The 27,576-nt window shown below is 37.0% G+C and overlaps 2 protein-coding genes across 2 annotated transcripts; one reads left to right on the top strand and one right to left on the bottom strand.

Moving 5' to 3' along the window:
• The first annotated feature begins 201 nt into the window (after window positions 1–201).
• On the top strand, window positions 202–24,119 carry LOC125199762 (mitochondrial import inner membrane translocase subunit TIM17-2-like). The gene is made up of 2 exons (XM_048097664.1): window positions 202–550; window positions 23,442–24,119. The coding sequence occupies exons 1-2, from the start codon at window positions 202–204 to the stop codon at window positions 24,116–24,118; spliced, it is 1,026 nt and encodes a 341-aa protein (XP_047953621.1). The 3' UTR covers window position 24,119.
• Window positions 24,120–25,312: 1,193 nt separating this feature from the next.
• On the bottom strand, window positions 25,313–26,455 carry LOC125199765 (ankyrin repeat-containing protein NPR4-like). Its single transcript, XM_048097666.1, has 2 exons — window positions 26,135–26,455; window positions 25,313–26,047 (listed from the first exon to the last, which is right to left on the bottom strand). Exons 1-2 carry the CDS (start codon window positions 26,453–26,455, stop codon window positions 25,313–25,315), a joined length of 1,056 nt encoding a protein of 351 aa, XP_047953623.1.
• Between the last annotated feature and the right edge of the window lie 1,121 nt (window positions 26,456–27,576).

The raw sequence follows: 27,576 nt of genomic DNA, 5'->3' as shown, positions 1-27,576 counted from the left end.
ATTCTCGCCATAGCCCGAGCCCGACCTTTGTCAGGTAAATGTTTCGCGCTGCTCCGAAAGATGGCATATCCTCCATCGAGAAATAATGAGGCTTCTTTGGGCCTTCACGTTTAGTCCCCAATGACTTAGTGGCTCCATCATGCCACCGCACCAAATCCGATCAAACCCTAGCGCCAGCCTTCGTATTGGGAACCACCTCTAATGGCAACCCTTGCTATAGACCAGATTCACCAACCCTACCAGCCACCACCGCAGCTGCAGCGAACAGATCGCCGCGCAGCAGCCGCGTCCAGCACCATCCTTGGAGCAGCTGCCCTTCTTCACTCTAGGACCTTCCCACCCTTGCAACCGCTACCGGAGATGGCTCCATTGTTGGTCTCTAAGGGTCATTCACAAGCCGTCCCGAATTCAACGAAGAAAGAGTGGCAAACGAGTCTTCACAATGCTGATGAATATGATTTGTTAAAAGTAGTGCCTTGCCTTCTTGATGTTGTGGTGGAAGAGGGCATTGTTGAAGACAAATTGAAAGAGAATGGACTAGGATCGAAAGGTTTGGTGGGAGTAAAGATGATGTAGATAGTGATATATTTAAGATGATCAAAATGGTCACTCGTGCGCGCATTCAATCCGGTATATGTGTCAGTTTCAGCGATCAAAAAATGAAGTTCTTGCTATGCAATGGCAAAACCGGATCCACGTGATAGCAAGAAGAAGCTTCCACATGAAGTAGTAATCAAGCGCTTGTTTGCCGCAGGGACCTTTCACATCGAGCTACACGGCCTCGCAACCCATGTTGGCTTCAATAATGCTCGAATTTAATGGGGATTTGAATGTCACCGATATTACAAGCTTGAATCCACGATTACCATCGATCGTCACCGATGCAAGGTTGATTCCTCCGCAAATAACAAGCCGTGTTTGATCATTCGAGACGTGTGGCAAAGCATTCCATTTTAGCGTTGAATTTGGATGTCCACATCAGCTCGCTTCGTTAATATTTTATGGAGGTGATGAAGGGAAACGTTCTACTAGGTGTGTGTTTGATCCAGAGGAGACGCTCGCAAGGCTTTGTAAAACTCTTATTTTATTTTCCAGGGAATAAAACAGATTATTTTTGTCATAATGCTGTTATGTTTTACATTTAATGGATGTTTATACATGTTTAAATGTATAAGTTAACTTAACAAGGTCCAAGTCTTTGTTTTAGTAGACCGATTGTATCAAATGGTGCGAGTTTTGTAACCCAATAATCTTGATATATTGGGTAGTGGTGATTAATATCTAGCGTGCTAGGATTGCTATTATAATGAATCGTGCGAGGAGAGTCTCGTTTTATAATGTCCTCAAGAGGAGCGTGAAACAAGGTTTTATTATTCGAACCTAGCTAGTTGGAGTTTGATTACTATATGAATAATAAATAACTTCATGCGAGTCCACTCTTGGAATTAATAAGAAGTTAATTAATTAAGTGCATAGCAGACATTAATTAATTAATGGACATTTTTATCTTAAGCGCGGAAATGAAAGATAAAACAGAACCGGATTACTTATAATTTCGGTTTTGGGATGGGGAGAGTTCAATATTATTTCGTAGTGGCTGCCGTAATATTCCAATTAAAGCTTATATTAAATTGTGGGTTCAATTTAATTAGTAAAAAGTAAATTGGATGAGCCCATATCCAAAACCTTCCATAGATCCTTGTCTGGCCCAAAAGGAACTTAATATAAATAGGAGAATAAAGGACAAAAATCATAAATTTTTACACCGAAATTGTGACATCCCGACCGAAACATGCATCATTTTACATATTGACACATTTTTATTTATTATTATTACATATTTATATTATTGCTTGCACAATAAATATTATATTTTGTGATTATATATACATATATATACTAAAATACTAAATAGTTAAGCTAAATGCATGAGTAATAATGTGTGCATGTAAATATATATATGTACGTACCAATAGTCATATTAAATTTCTTTATGTAATTGTTCTAATATTCTTTTACTATGACTTTTGTTTACACTTATTTGTATAGTGATTTCTCTTATTGCTATAATTGATTATGGCAAAGATATATGTAATATTCTTTTTTTTAACTTCAAAATTTGAATTCATTTAAAAAAAAATTGGGGCATGACGTGAAAAATTTTTATTAAAATACACGTATAGAATGTCATGAAAAAGTAGATAAGTGTAACCTTTTTGAATTAGTTTTTTTTATTTAATTACATGATCTAAAATAATAAGTTTATTTTATATATATGTATAGGAGAGGGCACGTGTAATTCCAGGGTTACTGCATGTCTTGTATCCAGGTGGATTAGTGAAACCATATACAAGTGGATTAATTAGTATGCTCACTTATATAGTGTAGAAAAAAAGAGAGGAGAAAATGGTGTAAATTAGAGAAAAGAAAAGGGAAGAACGGAAAAGCAGAAAATATATGGCATATTCGTGAAAAATTTGGAGGCAAATCAGGAGTTTGAGTAGTTTATCTATCGTTCGGGGTGTGTATAAATCACACTTTTAACTTTACATCTTATATGATTCATTGCTATGTGTTAAATTGGAGTGAATATTTGAATTATATGACGTGAGCTTGAAATGGTTATGTGTGGAGTATTTGAAAATTGATGTTGTGAATGATGTGGATATGTGATTTGTGCAATGAATATGTTTATCTTAAATTTTATGGCATTAGAATATCTTGAATCGTTGGATTAAAGAGGATATGGGGTTGTCTTGTTTTCTGGATCGATATCCTGATCCCAAAAAGCCCTTCGGGTCATATACAATGATAATGGACCTGGGGAAAAAAATATGCGAAAGGGGCCTTCGGGGAAAAGGTCAAATAAAAGAGGGCCTTCGTGGAAAGGTCAAAAAATTTAAAAAAAGGAAACAAACGGGTGGAAACAATGGAAACCCCGGGCCCGGATCCCGGGCTTGCTCATCCGGAATTTTAAAAAGGATCATAAAAGGCTTTGGCTTGAATTTTTTTTTTAAATTTGTTGGTTTTGTTGGTATTAGTTAAAGAATATGTTTGATTGTTGGCATGGGAATTAAAGGTAAGGTTTAAAACCGAGTTGTGGCTTATATAAACCACTAATATTTGGGGAATAAGATATAAAATTGATTCGTGGATTGATGTGAGTTACAGTTATTAAAAGGGGTCGGGGTTGACGCTTTTTAATGTTTTCTCTTCCTCATCATTTTTGCATGTAGATGATTGTATAGTATATAGACGGATGAGAGGGATCCCATTGCTTTTAAGAATGGTTTGAAATATGTACTTGATAAATGTTGGATTTTGAAATTATATAAGGGTTTTATGTACTTGAAGTTTGGTCATTTTTTAATATTTAAAATTTATTTATAATAAGTGAACGTAAAAGGGTTGAGGTGTGGAAATTTTGCCCCCCTCTAGGCGTAGGGAGCTCAAAAATTTTGCCCTTTTCCCAAAAATGATTTCTTTTTGCTTTTTTTAAAAGCCCAAAGTATTGGTGAGATCGGCCCCCCAACGTATGGAGTACGGTTCGAGAAACGAGAAGATTTGTGGTTTAGTATTCAAAGCCCCAGTGGGGTTTTTAGCCATCTTAAATTTTCTTTGGAGAATTAAATTGGTATTTTCCAAAAAAGAAAAACATGTTTTAGGTTTGGGGTATTCTTAAAGCATGATTAATTCAAGTTATAAGCATGATACGTGAAAAATTACGCGAATAGATTTTGTCTAAATAATATGCTAAATAGATCGATTATTATGTGATTTATTTGTGGATTAATAATTGTTAAATTATGTTAATAAACGAAAAACCACAGTTTGGGGTTCCATTAATTCCCGATAAAAACCCCGGGGAGATAGGGGCCCTTTAATTTACATCTAATAAAAAATTGTTTTCTTGCAAAAAAAAATTGCACTTTGATTGTGGTTAGCATTGCATGTCCCTCCCGATGATATGACCGACCTTGAGGATCTAATTCTCTAGTGCGTGGGTAAAAAGATCTCTTTGGCTAATGGACTTTGGTCCTACGGTGCTTTTGAGGCAACCTGGTTTTTTCTTGACTAATGAATTTTTTGTTCTTTGGTGTCTTGGATATACCTTGTGGGGGTACGTGAGGGAAAAATTCATGTTGACCAAGACTCCCTTGTCTCCCCAAAATGGGCCCAAGGTGGAGTATGTGAGATAAATGGACCCCATAGTTTCTTTGGGCTAAGAGAATTAAATCGTTGAAATTTATTTAATTCCGGGGCCGAATCTTTGGGGTAATGGCCCGATCCTTTATGTGGCCGGTTCTTTAGGAACAGCGTCCCTTTCGTGTGGGGCTCCCAAGGGTCACTCTTGGTAGTTGATTCAACTGTTTTCTCTCATAAACACCTCCAAAATTCTCTCTCTCTCTAAAACTACGATTTCTTCGCCCATCTTAATTTTTTTCCGGGGACTTCTTCCTCGATTACGTAATTTAAGAGTGTAAATCCATCAATGTGTTGATAGAGCGGGTTTGCCATTGATTGAAGGGAGGGTTCGAATATGGCGGTTGGGTGAAGAAACTCGGGCGATTCCCTTTTGTTTTGAGAAGATGCTGATCTCTGGGTTTGGTTGTGGGCATTATTTGTGTGACACTTTTGTGAGAGGTGGTCGGTTCCGTAGCACCCGGGAGACTCCCATGGTATGGGGCGTGATCGCTATTTTTAGCACTAAATAAACACCAAAATATCCCAAATATATACTTAGCAAGGGCGTCTGGGAAAATCGAACACGGGAAAGGCAAACAATGTCATCCCCTTTTTAAAAACTCAAATTTCTATCGGAAAATCAAGTAGGTTTTGAAAAACTTTTGAAAACTAAAAACAATAAAAAGCATATAACAACTAAAAAAGCAAATAAAACACGGAGATAATCGATAGAGATAAGGAATCCCAAGGATGTGCGTTCATAGTTATGGTTATACAAATTCCAACACAATACTCGCCCGGTTTTTACTTTGAAAGGACGAGTCACCTAGCTTATGCTAAAAGCGATAAAAAATTGATTACAAAATTAGGGTTTCCCAAACATAACACGTAACTCCAAAATTTTTAAAACCGCCCAAAAAATTTCCCCTCTCAATTAAATCCGTTTTAAAGGGGAAGGGTAGCGGGGTCAATCTAACTTTGCTAAAAACTTTTTCCGGTTATAAACAAAAATATATTAAATCATACGATTGTGTCACTTTTAAAACATCGGGATCGGGAACTTTTTTAAGGAAAAAAAACAAAATAAAAACAAACCCCGGGTATTAAATGAAAAAGAATTGTATAACCAAAGTCGTTACTAACACATCTAGGGAATTTATGAATTTAGTTGCACATGATGAAATAACTAAACACATAGATTAAAAAAAGAAGATAATTTGGTGTTGAGGGTTTTTTAAAATCAATTTCTTAAAATTAAAGAAAAATGGCCCAAAAAGGGGGGCATCACCACCTCATAATAGTGGGGAAAATATTGTGTTCTTCATGGCTAAAAAGAAGCCACAACTACACTACGTGTAAGGCGGTGGAAATATATGGTCCAATTTGAAGATTAGTGGTGGACTTAAAATTTTGGGCACGTAATATAGATGTTAAACTAGTTAGCTATATTATCAACTTTGTTTACCTATAAATAGGGCTTTTTTGTCATGGTATCAATCAAGAAAAAAGAATTGAGAGTGAAAGTTAGAGAAGAGCCGTAGCTCAAGTTAAAAAAAAGAAGAAATTTTGTTTTGCTGAAGCACATATTTTGGGTTTATGTGTATTTTGTAATCCCTTTTTCCCAAATTTTGGAAGAAGCATTGAATTTTGAAATGTGTCAATTATTGGGCAAATCGTTCTAACTAACCCAACTCCACCAGTTAAAAGGGCCCATATCTCCCATTTTTTCGATCATAGCGGAGGCGAAATCCCAATTTAATGTGTCAGGATGGTTGAGGTATTCCACCGTAATCCTGTCGGTCGATCCTTCTTTAGTAGAACACTATCCGATTCCAGCAGACCTCTCCCATTCTGCAGATTCCTAAAGTAATTTTTTCGAAGACGGTCGGTGTCACCTCATCCAACGGCGCCAGATTGTCGTCGCCACCGGTTTTTGGGGGGAGTTGCCCCCGCCGCATCGTCGCAAAGTTCGGGTCGATGTTCTGGCTGTTGTAGATCCCGGGCCCAACATCACGCATCGCGCTGCCCAATCGTGCGAGCGCCCGCAAAAATTTTAAAAAATTAAATGTTGAAATTTGAAAATATGAAAACCCCAGTTTTAGTACCTGACAAAAAACCCCTTTCCCTTTCGTTTAAGTTTTTTTTGCAAATTTGGAAATGAGGGTTGGGGAGGGGTCGCTGTCCCCAGGAAGGTCATTTTCAGCAAAAACCCCTGGTGGCGGCCGGGGAATCCCTCCTCCCTAGCTTCACAGTCCACGTCGGTCCTCCAAACTGCCACCCTTTCATCGGCGCCGCCACAGCCAGCCGTCCGCGCCCCCACACCACACCGGGGCATATCGCCTCCCTGCCTGCCGCGGCTTCCACCACCGCGAATCCTCTAACAAGAGTTGGCATTCTGCTCTGCAGTTCTTTTTCCGCTCTCATCTTCCAATAGGATTGATGCATCACACCCTAATTATTTACCAAAATATATATTAAAGGTTAATTAATCATAATCAATAAATTAATTATACGCAAGAATAATAGATGAAAACCCCGAACAAACAATCGTGGAAGTGGAGGCGGATAAGGAGGCGGCCATCCTGGGGTCGATGAGCCCGGGACCCATGATGGGGCACCGATTGTACTCAGTGCATAGGGGGATGTATCGTCGTAGAACGTCGAAGATAGTTTGTGCATTGGATGGCACGATCAAGAGTACTGTAGCAAGTGTTGCAAAAGAATAGTAATAATGGTTGGATGAAATCTTCATCGTGTTACGTTATGTGTATATGATGTTGAGTGTTACCAACAAGTTAGGAATGATGATTGAAGAGATTGTTAATTAGCTCAATTTATAGGGAAAATAATTTGAATGATGGAATTCCGTAAAATGAGTCTTATTCTTGCATGGCTGACTATTTTCTGGGACATTTCTTTTAGCACTGGATGTAGTATGGCAAGGTTTTATAAATTAGAAGATTAATAATAAAAGCATATACTATGAGATTTCAAATATATTGAACGTGGTCTCCACTCATTAAGTGTACCATGTCAATTAAAATATACAATTACAAGTTGACTTTCATTTTATTATACGAATTTACATCAAATGAAATGGATCTGGATACAGATATTTATTCTACTTCATTTGATTTCCTCCATAGAGTATTATTTTTATTATTTATTTTCATAAGTTGTCAGGGTTATATTTGATTTAGTTTATACGAATATAGAAAGAAAAGCTTACATCAAATGAAAAGGATCTGGATACAGATATTTATTCTACTTCATTTGATTTCCTCCATAGAGTATTATTTTTATTATTTATTTTATAAGTTGTCAGGGTTATATTTGATTTAGTTTATTAGGATTTGATTTAGTTTCTTATTTTAGTAGATCCTTTTGTACGATGCTTGCTATAAATTATAAATATGTGTGGAGTATTTAATTAGGACTAAAAAGAATGAAATCTAGAATATCTTTTGTATTATCTTAATTTTCATAAGTTGTTAAGATTATATTTGATTAATTTGTTAAGAATTAATTTCCTTATTTTAGGAGATCCTTTTGTACCACACATATTATATAATAAGGTTGTGATCAATTGCTAATTTGTCTCTTAATTGCTAACTACAACTAATTTAAGTTCATAAGATTTATAGAGATCCAGTACTCTACTAATTGCTATGTGTAATTTCCTTTTATTATTTATTTTAATTTAAATAAGATTAGAAGAATGACCAAATTTAGGATTTTGGATAAAATGTCAATATAGTATATAGAAAAATATTAACGTGATTCCTTGAATATGTAAACACAATTTTGCATTGACATTTTATATAATATTATATTGACATATTTTGGTACCTACATTTACATTTATCTGATACATAAAAATAGGAAAATTAAAAAAAAAATTAATTTTGACTACGGAACATATGCAAGTGAGATTTCGTTAGAATCCTTATAAAAGTATCCTTAATTTGATATATTTTGTGTAAAAAAATCATATAAATTGAGATAGTTATAATCCTTTAAAGTTTTGAGATATTTTTAAGAAGTTAGTTATAACTAACTATTTTGTTAATTTACATTAATACCCCTAATTGACATTTTTTTTGCATCATATTGATATTCGTGGATGAATGACCTTGTACCTTGATTTAGTGATCTAATGCCTATCATTTAGTTGTAGTTAGTAATTTAAGAAGGAGTTATGTCACGCCCCATTTTCTAAGGATAGAAAACACGGTGAATCGCGACTAGGGGAGGGTTAAAGCGGGAAGAAAGGGGAAAAAGACACAACTCGACCAAAGCTTGAAATAATAGTTATAGCTCGATTAAAATCGAGTATCTCAACAATCAACAACTCAAAAGAATATTATCTCAACAATACAAGAACTCAAAGAAAGACAATAACTCGGCGGAAGCATTTCGAGAGTAGAATATTATGTATGAAGACACAACATATTCGGACTTTGATAAACATTCTTCACTTTTATGCTCAACACCCGCCGTACTCGTCACACTCCTTTGCACATAGGAAAACAAATGCGGTGATGTACTTGATGTACTCGAGTGAACAAATGCCAAAACAATTTTATAAAACGGTTATGTCATGCCGCCATTGAGTGACCTCGCGATTTTAGTTTGAAAAGGCCAGGACACTAAAAATATTTACAAGCACAAACTTTCAACTCATCCTCAAATCCTTTTCCTCATCATTTCAAAACACAACCATTTTTCCTTGAGTTATTTAAGAAGCGCCATATCTGTTCTTTAGAGTGTCGTGTAAGGGGGCCACTTTCCACGACACGAAAACGGTCAACTCCATTCGATGACTCACGGTCCTCATCATGTACACTAGTTCAAGTAGGGGCCGCTCTTGCTAGGACGATCGATTAAACTCATAGTAGGGACTCGCTCCTACTAAGCAATCATCAACATCATCATCTCAACAACCTCAACCTCAACAACCTCAATAATCTCAACATCAACAACCTCAACAACATGTGAACCGAGATTATGGCCTCAAACTCGTTCACTAGACCGGCAGACCCAAAGACGGCTCACGATCCCCAATGGTGTACACTAGTTTGAGTAGGGACTCACTCCCTGTCGAGACCAGTCGATTTCAATAGGTCTAGTAGGGACCACTCCCTTGCTAAACAAACAAATAGGCATTTCTCAAAACAAAAACATAGCATGACATACCCTTTGAACTCCATTTTTCTCATAAAACGTATTTGAATCATTTTTTTTTATCAAGATCAGCATCACCTCAATCACATCAACAAGTCGAGCAATTCACAATATTACTCAATAAATCAACACATATATCACATAACATCACTTTCACTTTAAGCACATAAATCACATCACCATCGAATAAAATCAATAATAATTGTAATCTCATGTAATAAGAATTTCGTCACATAAAATGATGCTCGAATCGATATATTAAAACTAAAGCTCTTAAAAGTATTTAGTTCGAAAGCGCACCTCGTTCGTTTTAAGCCTTAACTTGTGCTCCATTCCATTCTCGAAAAGCGTCAGTGAAAGTCGCCCATTGATTTAGTGTACTCCGTCCCAATCTTCATTTAATTAAATTGGCCCATACCAAATACTCCAATCCATCTCCTTTTACGTGAACTTCACAAAATCAGAACTCTTCTAAGTCTTTCCACGCCATTATTTCTAACTCTTCTTCTCACCACTGCCTTCACTTCGCGGCCTTGCTGCTGTCCGATCTGCCGTCGTCACCAAGCAGTCGCGATCCGCCGTCGCCCACCGCCATGGTCACCCCGGAAACCATCGCCTCTCTGCCGCAAATGTCTCTGCCCGCTCGCTGTTCAGCAGCCTCGCCGCTGTCCGTCCTTCGATCAACACCCATCATCCTTGTCACCAAGAGACATGCTCGCTGTCCCGACTCCTCCTCCGTGGCTGTGCGTGGTCCAGCCCGGAGCCGACGCTGCTCCAGGCTGCTCCTTCATACTCCCACGTCACTTTCTCAAATCTGCCATCTCTATCCCCATCTATCTCTCGCACCCTCTCTGTCCTTCTCTCTCGGTGGCGCCTACCCTCCTTTCCATGGCGGTGCAGCGCCGCCGCTGCATTGCGCCTCCGTCGCCAGCGTCGCTGAACTGCTGCACACGGCTGCTATCCGTCGCTTCACATCCTCTCTCTTTTCCCTCTGCATCAAAAGCCACCGCAATGTCGTCTCGATTCCGAAACTTGTTGCAGATCGTGCCGCTGTGCAACCATGGTCGCTGCCGGGTCAGCAACAGCTGCTGCTGCTGCTCTTTCTCCACGGCGCCGCCACCCGCCTGGTCTCTCCGTCACCTCTACCTCCACACTCGCCTCTACTCTCTGCTCTCTCTTCACTGAATTTCGTTTATCTGCACTCCCTCCTCCTCTGATTTTTAGTTCTCGATTTGGTTGGATCGAAAATGGTTAATGTATAAAAAGCTGTTAAAATGGAAAACTAATCTAATCCATTGATTCTTGTCATCTAATGGTCTATATTTGTGCCACATGGAATTAATTTAAACATTAAAAGAAGGCGAAAAGGGTAGAAAAGTAAGTTGACATTTTGAGTAGTTATTCTCTTTGCATAATTCCGCCTACCATGATTTATTAGTTATTTTGCATTGATTTGTTTTCCTTTCTTAATTATAAATATTTTAGTTGATTATCCTATTGATTTTGCAGCATCTTTATACACAAATATTGTTTAAATTAAGAATATTTTCGTCATTAGCTTGATACCAACGCTTGTCTATAATTTCTTTTTTTATTGTTTTTTTTTTATGTACATGCTATAAAATGGGAAATATTAAAATTTGCGTAAAAGTAGTTTAATGTTTTCCGCGAAAATCCTACCATTGGGGTTTAGCAACCCTTTGGGCTTGGCCCATACAACAACATTCACCAAGGGTGGGGAGATAAACCCTTTTCCTCTAGGGTTTAGTAATCCATGGGGCTAGGGCATATTACCAACGTTGTCTAAATTTCTTTTTTTTTGTTTATTTTTGAAGAAACGTGTAAAAATTTAAACGCATGTACATTAAATGTCACTTTTCGTACATTAATTACTGTATGCAATCCAAAACACACATAAAAAAAATGAAATTCAATGCATGTGGTGGTACTATACCCTAGCCCCATGGATTGCTAAACCCTAATGGAATGATTCAAACTCCCCATCCTTGATGATGGTTTCGTTTTGTGAGAGGGTACTACATCCTAGCCCCATAGATTGTTAAGCCCAAAGGGTATGGATTCAACTCCCGCCAAACATTAAATCCTTACACAGGTACATCATTTAGTATTATGCATGTACATTAAAGGCCAATTTTCGTACATTATTTACTGAAAATAGAGCATAAAAAAATAATGTACAACATCAGACTGAAATAATGTACGAATTTGATTCAATAATGTAACAAAATTCGTACACATCTACCTACATGATGTATCATGAGAAGATGCCCAAAAATCAGAAGCCCATTATGTACTAATCTACGTGGATGATGTAACTGAACGGATGTTCTTAATTCATGTTAAATATGGCATGTATAGTGTAGCAATAGTTCAAACAATGATGTAGCATCAATTTAGAGCACAATAGACCTCTTAATCAGACACAAATCCTCAAGAATGATATCAAATAATGTACATAAAAAATCAAATTATGGTTACAGAAGTTTAGAATAAACTTAAATTTGAAGAAAATTTAAGTTTTAGGGCTTTACCTTTCACGCCATCATCGAAGCTCTAGAGAATTGACAAATTCTCCGTCGTCTGAACTGATTCTTTCGTCTACACCGTGAGAAACACGTCGTGATGGGGACCGATTCGCCGTCAACTGCAAATTCAGAAACTCGTCGAGAAGAGGAAAGAAGGTGGAGTGAGGCGGTGGTTAGGGTTCCTTATGAAAAACGATGAATGAGGGAGAAGAGAAGGTGGAAGTAATGGTGAGAGAGAGAGAGAGTGGGAGGGAATTGTATCAATTATGGAATTAAATCCCATAAATCTCGTACATGCATTTATGAATAGGAACCGCCTCATTATTTGATTACTAAATTGCCCTTTAACGTAGTAAAACACTAACATAATGTACCGACTAACCATTAATCTAAGCCATCCGATTAATCTATCCAATGGATTATATTAGTACTATGTTTTACACTAAGGGGTCAAAAGGAGGGTAATGCACCCCTAGGGATGTATTCATATATATATATATATATATATATGTAGAAAACTGGTTTCAAGGAATCATGGGGTGATAGAAACCGATCAGAAACGGATTTTGTGGAACTGAAATTTGTTGGATGAAAAGTGGCGTTGAATTGGGTATATTAATGAAGAAAAATAAAGGTGATTTGCGCTTGCAACAAATTCCTCTCTACGTAAGGAAAATAATTTGGTTAGAAATAAAAATAATTGTTTAAGCCCAAATATATAACTCATCCTCTCAACAAAAGAAACAAATGCGAAAAATTTTCAGGTCCGCAAACAACGTTCTTCCAAGAATAAATAAAAAGGTAGAAAAAAAGTCAGGGCGTTACAATTTACCATTATAACACTCCTTATATAATATGTGGAGTATTTAATTATGATTTAAAAGAATAAAGAAGAATTAAAATATTAATCTCCTTTTCTCTCAACGATTTTTCCCAACGGTTAATCTTAATAGAGAATAAAATTAATATTTTAATTTTCATTCTTCTTAATCATAAAAAATTACTCCATATAAATATAAATATGTTGTACAAAATGATCTCCTAAAAAATAAGGAAACTTAATCAAATCCTAACAAAGTAATTTAAATATAATCCTAACAACTTGTGGAAAAGAAAAACACAAAAGATATTCTAGATTCATGTTGGAAATTAGATGAGGTACAATAAATATTTGTATCAAGATCAGGAGAATCCCATGCTGTGTGGAATAACACAACAACGAATGATATGCATCAAACGACAAAGTTTTACATCAGTATCTTTCGCTATTCACAGCAACATCTTACTTCATGCAATTTTGTATTTTTATTTTATCTTTTTTCCTTTCCTTCCTTCACTCAGTACATTTACATAGCATATCTTTTACTTCATCTTTTTTCTGTTGCTTATTACCATCAACTCTTTGCTTATTCCACCAAATTTACTTTCTTTAATAGAAGGTAATTTAGAAAATCGAACTTCAAAAATAATACTCCCTCTGTCCCAAGATAAGCTAAGCTTTTTCCTTTAGGCACGAAATTTACGGGATTGATATTTAAATAGTTAACGTAGAAAGAGCAAAGTATGAAAGAAAAAAGTAAAGAGGTAAAATGGGAATAAAAAAATGGATAAAATAAGAGGGATGATTTTTTTGCTTAAAGAATTATGACTTGCTAATCTGGAGAAGATGAAGGGAGTAATACCCAATTAACTGTTGTCATTATAGTAGTATATCCTAAATAGAAAATACAATTGAAGCACACATGTGGTGTCAAATTTTTTTTTAGAGTGAACTAAACTAATAGTCCCCGATCTTGTCAAAAAATGCACCAATAGCCCCAAAAATATTTTTATATCATTTTTGGTACGATAAGACTAAAGTAACCATAGGCACCACTAGTGTGAATATTTAAAGTTCTGAGGCATTTAGGACCTTTCTACTCTCCTTTTAATTTTTTTCATTTTTTCTTCCATCATTTATAAACTCAATTATACTTTCATTTAAATAATATTTGATGCTTTATGATTTAAAAAATTTAAATAAGAAACCAAATATTTTAATTTTTTTTTTATTTTTAAAATTAAATATTATTTATTATACAGCTTAATTTGCATGTTTGCGAAGAAAAAATTATATTCAATAGTAATATTTTTAATAAAAATATTAAAGTGAATTATAGAAAATTCTTTGTGACTTTTACTTAAAAATTGTATATAAATTTTTTAAATTTTAGAAGAAAAAATATTATAGTGAATTATAGAAATATTTATTTAAAATTTTTTCTTAAATATTTAAATGTTACTATACTTAAGTGAAAAATATTTTTAAATATAATAATTAAAATTTAAGTGAATTATATCTAACGTAAATTAAGCGAACTCTTGATAATTAGTTTTTACTAAAATATTAAAGTGAACTATAATATTTTTTTCATTATAAAGGTTAATCTATACGTTATTCAAGTAATTATTTAAAAAAATTTTAAGTGAATTAATTCAAAAGAAAATATTTTTTCTTGTAAAAGTTGCTTTTATGTATGTCCAAAATAATTGCATGATTAAAGAGGTACCAAAACTATATTTTTCAGATGTCGAAAATGCCCTGGCATTTAGGAGATTTTCGAATGCAGAGGGGTATAATAGGCAGAGGTACCAAAAATGTATTTTTTAGGAACCAAATAGGCTATAAATTTTTTTAAGGACTATTAATGCATTTTGATAAGTTTAGGGACTATCAGTGTAATGGTCTTTTTTTTATCATGAGGTGTTGCTATTAGACGTGTCTCCATCCATTAAAAGAATATAAGATATAATTGCATAAAAATACAGATTAACAATTATTCTCAATTAAATACGTATTTAATTTTTCTTTAAAAAATTAAATTTCTTAAATGCCTCAATAAAATTTGATAAATTAGTTTTTCTTTAAGAAAATAAATTTAGTGAAAGAAGTTCATAAGACTACCTCCAACTATACACCATACCCAAACTCTTTTTTGAGATTTTTAATGAAACAATAGTAAATTTAGAGTAAACACCAAATAAGAGTAGCTACTGCAAAAAAAATTGAGATATTGTATATCATTCTTATTATTATTTTGAGATGTTTAAAACTGGCCATCTTTTGATCTTGGACTCCTCCGTAGTATTCCTTTTTGGGATGTCCAAACTAAATTGAGTCATTTTCTTTTAACAAAAAATAAAACATCAAATCACTATTACTTTATTCCACTATCTACTTTAACTCTCTTTATCTTTCCTACTTTATCCGTCTCTTACTTTTCAACACAATTTCTTAATTTTAGTGCCCAAAAGTTTCATTCATTTAGTTGGGACGGTTAGAATAGTATTAATGTAATTAGCCTGCCATATTTTTACATATAACTTTTTTTTTATTTTGCAAACACTTTTTTATTGAAAAATATTTAAATACTAGGATTAGCAAGCTATTGTGAGACAATCATGGCGAGTTCTCGTGACTTCGCCTGGGAGAGCATCGGACGAGACTACTGAAATATAAGATTTTGGGGCTGATTTGGAATGAGGGGATGACCCCCACCATCTCGATCTTCGTTTGGAGGTTATTGTATGGTAGGCTGCCGTGGATGAGAAGTTGCAAAGATCGGGTATTGAGTTAGCATCTAGGTGTCGTGTTGTCGGTTCCTTCTTTGAGTCTTTTAGTCATGTCTTTCTTTCGAGTCGTCGGCGATCTCTCGGTGGGAGTATTTCGATGCCTGGTTCCCTTCCTCGCACACACCGATCCACACGCACACCGATATTGCACTTAGACTAGGTCACTCGGCGGATGTCCTCTTTCTCTAGGGCTCCGCAAGGCATATTAGTTTTATTGTTCCTTGTTTGATTGATTGGTTTCTTTGACGGAAGGAACGGCCGCAAGCACCGTGGTCGTCCCTTTCCATCATACTCATATCATTTGACAGTTACTCATCACGTGCATACGTTCGTACGGCCGGCAAGATCACTCGATACACTGGAGGGGTTGCTCGATGTCGGTGGATTTCATGCCCTCTTCTCCAAGACAACGTGTTCGTGTGTCCTATGGCATCCACCCGATGCCCCTCTGGGTGAAGCTGAATACAGATGGTGTCTTCTCTCGCGACATTGGAGGCGGGAGAGGGAGGACTTGTTCTTGGACGATGGAGGTCTTTTGCGGGCCTTCGTGTTCCAGGATGAATCGTCAAGCTTTGAGGTGGAGCTTATGGCTCTTATTTGATAAATAAAATAAATTTTGTTTCTTTTGCAAGTAGTAATTAATAAATGTAAAAGTAGTGTAATATTTCTTAGATATAAAGTATATTTAATATAAAATATATTAATAAGAAAATTTTGTTTAACTATTTAATTTGTAGAAATTATTCCTAAATATTATGGGATTAATATGTAAATTAAATAAGTACGGAGGTATAATTGAAAAAGTATAGATATGGAATTTTTTTGGATTTGAGTTTGGTGTAAATGACTGGAGTATAATTACTTTTTGGTTGATCTAAACTCAAAATGAGTTTGAGTTTGGTGTAAATGGTTGATACGGCATAAGACAACAACAATAGTAGTAGTAAAAGTTGAAAAAAATGTTCCATAATAAAAAGAAAAAAGAGGGAAAGTAAGGAATTAATAATAATAGTTTTATTATTAGTGAAAGAAACTAATGTAAAACTATGTCCTTTGTGGCACATCATGAAGGGACGCGGCAGAAGCGTGCGTGTTTAATGCACAACAAATAAATCAGATAATCGGGATCCACTATACATGGGGACAATGTCTATCGTCCCTATAGGATTTATTGTGCAGCATTCGGTCGTCCATACTACCGGAGACTCGTACTTACCCGGGAGACTCGGCCGAACTCCGAGCTGTTCTCTTTTGATGATTTGGGGATATCTCCGCGGACGTCACCAGCCATGTGCAGCCAAGAGCGCCACCGGCGGGACGCGAAGGGAGGGGAAGAGTAAGGCCACTAGCTCGGCAGTGACCGATGGTGGGGGGGGAGGATGAATGCGGCAGGAGAAAGAGGACCGTCCGAGCATTCGGGAGTGTGTGCGCGGCAAAGGCATGGATCGGTAGTCGAGGATCCATACGTCTCGTCCAACCAGGTCATCGACGATCGTGGTACCGCATTGCCAAAGCTACCTCGAATGGAAACCGGCCGACGGAAGGCTTCCATCGTGCGAGTAGTGCCGGAAAGCAGTGGGAGCGGCTGAAGAAGCAACTCAGCCGATTTGCCGTCCTCTACCAAAAGAACCTTCGGTCGGCAACCGGCGATGACCTCCAAAGATGTGAAGCTTTTGTCTCACGCCATACCGACGCGAGAAGGGGTTCGGGAGTTCATATATTAAGAGGTTTATCTTGAGGTGGAGAATTCCCCAAGTTTATGGAGGGTGTTGAAACTCGGTGGCCAAAGCGACGAAGATCAACGCATCTGGCGGGTACGGAAGAAGTGCCGGTTCCCACGAACTCCCGGCCGAGGCGAGTTCCGACACTCAATCGTCTTCCGCCGCCATCGCCCGATTGGGCAAAAGACCGTGCAACGGATGGCTAGGGGGAAATTCCATGCCTTTTCAAGAGGTCCACTCGGAAGCTCCTTCACAATCACTCCGAGCGAAGATCCTCGTAACCGGAATGACGCAGCTCATGATCGAAACAACGGAGAAGTGGCATGCAGCGACGGATCCCATGTACACGCGGATGTTGAAGGATGAGATCGACACAATGAGGAGAAATCTGAGGCTGCCACCCCGCCCGATGTTTACACCACCGGGCGGAGGACGAGACTAATGACGGGGAATGAGACGAGGGGCATTTGTCGAAGCTTGGGGTAGTTTTTTTCTTTGTTGGTTATGTTTTTTTTTAATAATTATGTACTTTTTTTAAAAATAAAGTAGTTGCATTTTCTCCGTAATTGTGCCAAAATTTTAATACGTATATTGTTTATTAATTCTGTAAATTGTTTAATTTGGTGAATTTGTGAATTTTTTTAATTGTAGGAAGTCCGCGGAAGGCTATGGGATGTCTCGCCATTGTGCAAAGGGGAAGTCCTTATGACGGGCAAAGGCTATGGGAGGTCCTTATGATCGCTGGTAGAGTGTTTTTTGGGAAGTCCGTCGGGAAGGCCATGGGAAGTCCATCTCCACGGAATGCTCTTAATATAAAATAAAAGAAATGACAAATAGGAGATGTGTGACTACGGATCAAAGAATATGAGTTAGTTAGAATAGCTCAACAAAAAACAAATATTCTTATGTCGGGAAGTAAAACCAAGGAAAACAATAACACACCAATAGTTCATAAATTTTGGAAAACTTCTTTGTAAATAACATTAATAGTGGAATCAACAACCAAGGAAAACAACAACACAACCTTATATGTCTCTCATACTTTATTCATCTCTCTTACTTTATTCATCTCTCATACTTTTAAACATCAACAACCTTTCATCTCTCTTACTATATTCATCTCTCCTACTTTTAAACACTCAACAACTTTCTCTCTCCATTTTTAAACACTTTAAAATTAGCATGCATAAAATCCCATGTCATCCCAAGAAGGAGTCATCTTCCTTGGGACAAGGAGTATATGGAATAAGTTTAACTTTTAAAACAACAATGGTCTGTTATTAGACTTATAAGTTTTGTAAGTAATAGAATTAAATAAATCGTCTCTTTCAGATGCTCTCATCAGACATGATTCCATTGAAACTCAGTTTTTTTTTGTTATTTTTTTTTCCATGAAAAAAATCCGAATCACTCTTTTTTAAAATGTAAATTGTCGAAGACGTATCAAACTTGTACTCTGCTACCAAATTTTGTTTGCAATGTTTTGCCCAAAGGACAAAAGAAGTCAAGAAAAGCACATTTACTAAAAAAAAAACTCATAGACCCCAAATCAAATAAAGCCTGTGGCCCCACTCTCTTTTTGGCCCGTCGGAAGACTAAAAATCCCCCGCCACGGGGATTTAGGTCCCCGCGGTAAAAATAATTCAAAATATACTACTTTTCCCAAAATTTAAAAAATTACGATTAAATTATCGAATTAAATTTACGAGACATATAGGGGAAAATTCTTTAAATTTTTTTTTTAAAAAAAAAAAGTACATTAACTAAAAATAAAAAAAATTACATAATAAAAAAACCGGGCTTCCACACGAGCCCCCAAACCCCACTCTACTCCTCACTAATTTTTTAAAAAAAAAATACTTTAAAAAAATGTTAGTATGACATTTTTTCTTTTTAGGTCTTAATTTTGAAATTGGGCTAGTTGTTGTTGTCCATCGCTAGATGTTGCTCTTGTACGAAATTTAGAGATAGAGAAAATCGCGTTTATATAGTTTTTAAAAAATTTTTTAAAAAAAAAAAAAAAAAAATTAAAAAAAAAGCCCCGGCCATCGTTGGCCGATCCCCCCACGCCACAATGGCGGCCAGCACCACGCCATCGCCCCCCCGGGAAATTTTGGCCGACCGGCCACCCCAATGGTTGGGCTAGCCGCCGGCTAGCGGCCAATTTGGGCTAGCCGGCATTGGAGATGCTCTCATGAAAAATAAATTAGACACACAAAAGTTAAAAAATGAGGAAAGATCTGAATATTGTTTGAAGTTTCATTTGCACTTTCCCGAAATTTCTAAAATAGCAGCGATGTATGGGCAAGAAAACATCTTTGGGGGGTGCGGGAGATCCCACCGGCAGCTAGCCCCGGGATTTAGACTCACAAAATTCGACACCACTTCACATTGCAGCAGAACAAGGGAGTGTTGAAGTAGCCTCAAATTGTTGTTTATGGCCCACGAGACACTCTGGTGGCGAGACTGTCATGGTCTGAACCCGGTTCATATTGCAGCCATCCATGGGCATGTCAAGATTTTGGAGGAGCTGCTTCAAAGCTACTTATCTCCTGTTTTGGAGAGGGTGCATCGCAGAGAGACCGGTTGCACTTGTGCATCAAACACGGTCAACTAAAAATTTTGAAGGTTTTGGTGAAAACGGGGGGGGGCTTTTGTGTGCAAAGGATGATGGGCGAGACAATCTTGCATTTGGCGGTGAGGTGCAAACAACTTGGGGTTTAACCATCTAATAACTTTTTATTTTATTTATTTATTTCTTTTTTAAGTGTTACTCTATTTGTTTATGAAAAAAAAGTTTGGAATGAATGGTGGTATAAATTTTTATGCAAAATTACTGAAATAAAGAAGGAAAATGACTAAAGTTTTGTAAGTGAAAAATAAGCCCAGCCTAATTAAGAGAAAAACTGAGCACAAGTGAATTTTAAAATTTAAATTTTTTAGTAGTTTGACCAAAATAGGAAAGAAAAAACAAGACTACTTCTTATAGACGAAAAATTTTTTAAAGGGAGCAATAATTCACAAAATAAGAACTCCCGTCTTATAGTGTCTTATATTGCACCACTGCAACTGAGGGTTTTTTTATTTTGGTACTGCATAATTTAAAAAAAAAAATAGTACAGTACTGTATAAATATCTATTGAGTTACGAAAATAAAACAAATAAGTTAAAAGATATCAAAATCTCATGCTCCCTTCCCGTTCTCATTTTTATTTTTTTTGGGAAATTTCAAGTTATTTTTAGTCATTTTTGCAAAAAATAATTTTTTTTAATTCTATTCTTTCTTCATCTCTTTTATTCTATTCTCTCTTACTTTTTTTACAATCCATTTAACACACCATTCTTAAACTCCGTACCCAAAAGAAATGCCTCTATTAACAAAGGCGAAGGGGGGTGTCAAGAGAATAAAGTAAAAAAATTACATGTGCTGATTTTTGGGTTTTAAAAAAAGTAACACTGTATTAAAATCTCAGACAATCAAATACTTGGTGGGGGGTTCAAAAAAAAAGAAGCAGACACGGAATTCCTTGGGCAAAACAGCACTGCAAATCTTGACCGAGAGCCCACACACAAGTAGTAGCTATTCAGAAGCGGTATTACTTTTGAAGATTTCGCCAACCCAAAAAATTTCCAAGGTGTTCCCTGACCTGAACGACATGACAATGGTGGTGGTCGGGCCCGATAACCGCAATGGCATTCCAGGCCCCATTAATCCCCCCCGGCGGGGTGTGGCAGGAAAAAACGACAACACACAAGGCCCCGGGGGCCGGGGAGGACATCTTTCCCTCCCAAATTATACAAACAGTTTGTTCGTGCTAACAACAGGCCCAAACCCCTTTTATCAATCATAACAATCTTCCTCGTCACAACCGACAGCCATCCGGATGCATTCCCTTTTTCCCGCTCATCTCCTTGTTTTCAATGTGGGTATCGCCGCATCTATTTCACTCAGCTATGGAGCCCTTTTAAAGGTCGTCTCTCCCAATTTGGAAACACAATCACTTGTTGTTCTTTTATCATAGTGGTGGTTGTGTCACTAGGCATCATGTTATTCATATGTGTGTACAATATCATCTGGGAACGGTACTTACACCGGGTGATGGGGCACCATACTACTATCAACCGATTGAAGGAATCGACCAAAAATTTTCCCCCCGAGTTGCCCTCGGGACGACCGGGCAAGAATTCTTCCCTCCTCAAACCCCCTGACCACATACCTTTGCAAAATCTAGAAGACTTGTGGTGCGAGAAAGGAACAAAAGAAGAATAAGCGCAAAGATGGAGTGAAATAAAAAGGTGCTGCATGGGTGCATGCAACACGTGAATCTTTGAACTGATATCACCATACGCGCATGTGGCGGGGTCCGAGTTAGTTAGGTCGTTGAGTTGTTATTTTCCGCATGAGAAGCTATATAAGCTGATCACTATTGTATTTTGGGGTTTATGTGAATGAATTAATGCAATTTTCTTCCCCCTCCTTCCCCTCTCTTCTCCCCTCTAGCAATTCGTTACGTATTGGGGAATTTGGGCACTGTTGGAATTTTGGGGGCGACATTTTCCGCCAACTTGTTATGTGTATTTTTTCGCACAGTTCACCAACATGTTGGTTATCTCTTCTCATCCAAATGCATACTAAATCTTCAATTTACAGTTACTCCACATTTTTTATTTGTCGTATATTTAATGGGCATGAATGTGTTTAAGTACACATTTGTTTCCTTCTATCGGCACTGCTCGCGCAAGCAAGGTTAAGGTTCGGTATCCGTGGTATTAATTGATATACGAAGATATGAATTCACGAAATTTATACAGTCGCATGCCACAAGCAAAATCTATGAATATAAAAATATATAGTACAAATAAGCAAAAATCTAATGTATTAGATTCTAAAAAGGCCATTGATTCAAATTTTTACTACCAGGATTGGAGAAAATTAAATCATCAAGAAAACAAAGTACTAATTGAATCCGAATACTCTGACGAAAGTAGCTCAGTGGATTGTGAGAATGCCTCTTGACAAGATGACATACGAGTGAGTAGTCGTCTTTCTTTATTTAATACTCTCTCCGTCCCTTAAATATGGACAACTGATATGACACTAGAATTGAGATAAAATTGATAAAGGAAAATAGTAGTTAAAATAATGTTAGTGGATAGTGAGACCCACATTATTAGTACTCCGTTCGTCCCAAGATAAATGAAGCAATTCTTTTGGGTATGAGATTTAAGGAATTGACATTTGAAGAGTTAAAAGCAGAGAGAGTAAAGTATGGGAGAAAAAAAATAGAATAGTAAAGAGAGCATAAAGTAGATAAAGAATAAAGAAAGAGATGTTTTTTTGCTAAAAAGAGAAATAACTCATTTATAGTGGGACATCCCCGAAAAGGAATACACGACTCACTTATCTTGGGACGGAGGAGTAGTGTTTAATGCTGGTATAAGTTGTAAATAAGTTGTTATATAAGGGTAATAAATTGGGAAAACTTTTTAAAAACGAAATATATTATTGTGGGACTAAAAAGAATAGAAAGCTCAATGTGTGATTTTGGGATACTGTTTGGAAGGAGGAGGCAGAATTTGTAATTATGAGTAGCACAGTCAGGCAAAGTGGTTTAGCAGAGCTCATAATCACATGGGAACCGTTTAGTTTGTCAAATCTTCACAAAAGCTTTGTTAGAAGTTTCTTTTGTTTGTCAATACTTTCCACCCCCCTTCACAAGCAAATAAGTAAAATAATAGCATAATTTCAGATGGTGTAAAATAGAGTTGTTATGAACTGATGATAATTGATAGTACATCATAAAATAACTTTCTAAAATTTGATTTTGGAATGTTACTTCTACTAAACCAAATTGTAATCTATTCATGGTATTGTATTTGTTCTGATTATCACATGTATCAAATTAGTGATGCCTTTTTGGCAGTGCTTGCTCAATTCTGCCTTACATTTTTGGCAGAAAGTAATTTAAGAAGTATATTTTGACAAATTTGAATGTGTGTCCAGAATAATGACATAGTTAATTCAGCATCCAAATTGATTTCAAATCAATTTCTCTAATTCTTCTGTTGTTTATAAGGGAGCCGATTGTGATCATCCGAATACCTTGGAACAAGTTCAGACAATAGTTAATTTGCCTACCTTTGATCTCCTACAAGATCCGTTGGCTCACTTCCTACCAACTTTGACTCACAGGCACCCCGGAAACATCTAGAGAACCTTGCCCAGACCGTATCGTTGATGACGTAGGTGGAGCTTTTGGGATGGGTGCTGTTGGTGGTGGAGCTTTCCATTTCTTGAAAGGACTCTATAACTCACCTAAAGGTGAGCGTTTGATTGGGGGTACTCAAGCAGTCCGCATGAATGCTCCTCGTGTTGGTGGTAGTTTTGCAGTATGGGGTGGGCTCTTTTCTACCTTCGACTGCACAATGGTCTACATGAGGCAGAAAGAGGATCCTTGGAACTCGATCATAGCAGGTGCAGCAACTGGCGGTTTTCTGCAGATGCGTCAGGGAATGGGTGCTGCTTCACGGTCAGCATTGTTTGGTGGTGTTTTACTTACTTTGATCGAAGGAGCTGGGATAATGTTAAACAAAGTTATGAGTGCACAACAGAACTTCCCTCCGATGGAAGACCCTGTTCCGAATATGGCTGGTATGCCTGGACACCCCATGGGGCAAATGCCTGGTCAACCTTCAGTAAATGTTGAGAGAATGGACGCAGGATCTTCTTCTTCGTCGCCATCATCATCTTCTTCATGGTTTGGAGGCCTTTTTGGCGGAAAGGAGGAGACAACTTCTAGTGATGGAAGCAAGACAAAGGTCTTAGAGAGCTTTGATGCTCCAACTCCTCCATCATTCGAGTACAAATGAAGAGAGGACCATCTGGTTAGTGAGATATTACGTGTCATTTTACTTTAGCATCTATAGTGTGAAATTGTTAATTGGTTGGTACTTGGCTCTGATCTTGCATTGTTGCATTAATTATGAATTTATGATTGGCATCTCAAATACTGAACTTGTAGACAAAGTAGTTTTTAAGTTTTTGTTGACACTGTTTTAAACATGGCAATTATGTACTCCCTCCGTCCCGCTTAAGATGACAGCTTAAGATGACAAATTTTACTTTTTAGTTTGTCCCAACTAAGATGACACATTTCCTTTTTTAGTAACTTTCTCTCTCCAATTAATACACTCAACCACTTTTTCTCACTCCTATTAAAATATCCATCTATCTTCATCTCTCTACTTTAATACCTACACCTACCTTCTCTCTCTCCAATTAAACACTTTAACCAATAACTCCTAAAATCCCGTGCCGGCTAAGCAATGTGTCATCTTAACCGGGACGGAGGGAGTACTATTCATAGTATGGTGCTATTGCGATATATCTTGATTGTCTTTTATGATTTTGTAGGACTATCTGCTGATGGCAACCAGGTTTCAACATTGAGATATACGCGAGTTTGGAGATTGGTGATAATAAAAGCTCCTCCCCAGTTTTTTGTTGGTATTGACTATTGTTGCCTCTTCATAGGCGTTTTATAGTATGGATTTAGAATGAGCCTTTCGTCTAAGGAACTCGACACTCTTTGCTTCGTGAATTAGATTCTTGTAGTTGCCATAGTTGCCTGAAAGTTTTAAGACATGATTGTGATCCTACTGCAGGGAAATTTAGGGCATGTTGCCCCAATTTTGTTAAGAGATTATCGTTGTCTTAGTTTCCTGATTTATTCTGCCGACTAATCCACAAAAAACTTTGCACTTTCCTTTATAGTAGTATATGAAGTATATGATTTACATAGCTCAAGACAATTATCATATGTTTACAGTGATTTTAGCTCGAACGTTAATGCAAAATATATATTCGTCAAAATGTTTCTTGGCTCTAAGTTTAATTTGATCCATGATCCGTATTCACGCAATGATATCAAAACCTAATAACTATATTCATATTTTTAGTTTTACAACACACACGAAGTTATCATCGAGTAAAAGAGTAAGAATGAAAAAGTAATTAAGTTTAAATCTTAATAAAAGGATAGGTAGTATAGTATATCAACATAATTAACTGATAATTCCCCAATCTAATTCTACAGAATCGTCCGAGCTTCGAACAACACGCCCAACTTGGGAGAGGACTCTATTGGTCGATGTCTCTAATATTCCGACAGCTGGATTGCTTGTCCGATGCAAGTGCCATTCCCTTATAATATTATACAAAAATATGAATCCGATGACGCCTAACGACACAACAACTACTATGGTTATAACAGGAACAAGTGACTGTGTTTCTGCGTTGGGAGAGACAACCGTTATAGAAGCTCCATAGCTGAGTGCAATAGATGCGAGTGACACCCACATTGCAAACAAGGAGATGAGCAAGAAAAGAATGCGTCCAGATGGTTGTCGGGTTGTGATGAGGAAGATTGTGATGATTGATGAAACGAAGGCTGTGTTGTTAGCATGAACAAACTGTTTGTATAGTTTGGGATGAGTATATGCCATCACTGCATCGCCAGCCTTGTGTGATGTCGTGTCTTCCTGCCACACTCCCCCTGGAGGGCTGATGGCGGCCTGGAATGCCATGGTCGCTATCAGGCCCACCACCACCATTGTCGTGTCGGTCAGGTTGGGGAATACCTTTGATATTTTATTAGTTGACGGAATCTTCAATAGTTTTTTCATTTCTGAATAGTATATTCTGTGTGGGCTCTCGTTCAAGATTTGCAGTGCTGTTTTTCCCAACAAGTTTCGTGCCTGCTTCTCGATTTTCGTGTGTTCCACCAAGTATCGAACGGTCTGAGACATTAAGGGATGGTTTTATTCAATGATTATTGCAATTTGGAATTCAAATGAAAGCACCAATTGTTATAGAGCTGGTGTTACCTCGAGTTGATTGAATCTAACAGCCAAATGCAAAATTGTGTCGCCATCGTCATCCTTTGCCCACACAAGCTCTCCCAACTTGCCCACCAAAAACTTCAAGCAATCCAACTGATTGTGTTTAATGCATAAGTGCAGCAATGTATCTCCACGATGCACCCTCTCCATGGAAGAAGGTGAGTTAATTTGAAGAAACTCCTCCAAGATATTGACATGTCCATTGATGGCAGCGATATGAACCGGGTTCATATCGCGACAGTCTCGCCACCAGCATGTCTCAGGAGCCATTAGAAACAAGTTTGTGGCTACAAAATCATCTCCCATTGGCAGCTGCAATGTGAAGTGGTGTCGAATTTTGCGAGTCTAAATCTCGAGCTAGCTGTCCGTGGGATCTCAACACCTCAACGATGCTTTCGTGTCCATGCATCGCTGCTACGTGTAGAAGATTTCGTGAACATGCAAATGAAACTTCACCAACAAGATTCGGATTCTTGTTCAGCCATTCTTGCAGTATTGTTGCATCTCAATGTCCTACAACAGCATCATAGAGTTTCTTTTTTGCTGCCTTTCCAATCATTCTTTCCAACTCTATTAAGTTTGTGAGATGTCGACTCATATATATGGATATTCAAACACACTAGACAAGTCTTTTTTTACATTATTTGCTTTTTATGACTGCCAACTATTCATGTTGTCATCGGCCTGTTTTGGTACAATCATTATTAACATAGGATTAACAATGATAACCCAATTTACATTGATTTCATCACTCCAATAATCTCGTTGTGATTGAGTCAATATGCAACAAAAAAGGACAGGACATCTTCCACACAAGACATTAAAACTACCTAACATATACTCCCTCCGTTCATGAAAAGTTGTCCAGTTTTACTATTTTGGTCCATTCATAAAAGTTGTCTATTTTGATTTTTTTTCTTCTATTTTTGGTAAATGAACCCCACTTTCAACTGACTCTTTACACTCACATTCTATTATAAAACTAATATATAAATGTGGGATCTTCGTTCCAATAACTTTTTCAACTCACTTTTTTTAAAACTCGTGCTGAGTCAAACTTGGACAATATTTCATGGACGGAGGGAGTATTTTTTAATATGCATGCTTTATAAGATAGCATTTTCTTTGCTAACATAGCATGCACTCTTAGTTCAACAAGTATATTACTCTCCAGTATTTGTAACATCTCATATTATGGCAATCGCGAGACCCACATCCTCAAACACGTGTTACTAACTGTAAAATTTGGTTAAAAATGATGGCTTTAGGTGAAAAAAGTGAAAATGCCTATCAACTTAGGAAAATGACAACTTAATTAGAAGAAATAAACCAAACACACTCATAATTGACTGTTTAGATTAATAATAGCTCATTTATCTATTATAGAGAACACTTGAAAGCACATTTACTAAATAAATTATACTACA

Source organism: Salvia hispanica, unplaced genomic scaffold (genome assembly GCF_023119035.1).
Source record: "Salvia hispanica cultivar TCC Black 2014 unplaced genomic scaffold, UniMelb_Shisp_WGS_1.0 HiC_scaffold_662, whole genome shotgun sequence".
Taxonomy (NCBI): Eukaryota; Viridiplantae; Streptophyta; class Magnoliopsida; order Lamiales; family Lamiaceae; genus Salvia; species Salvia hispanica.
The sequence above is the reverse complement of the archived record's forward strand: the minus strand, read 5'-3'. Positions and strand labels throughout refer to the sequence as shown.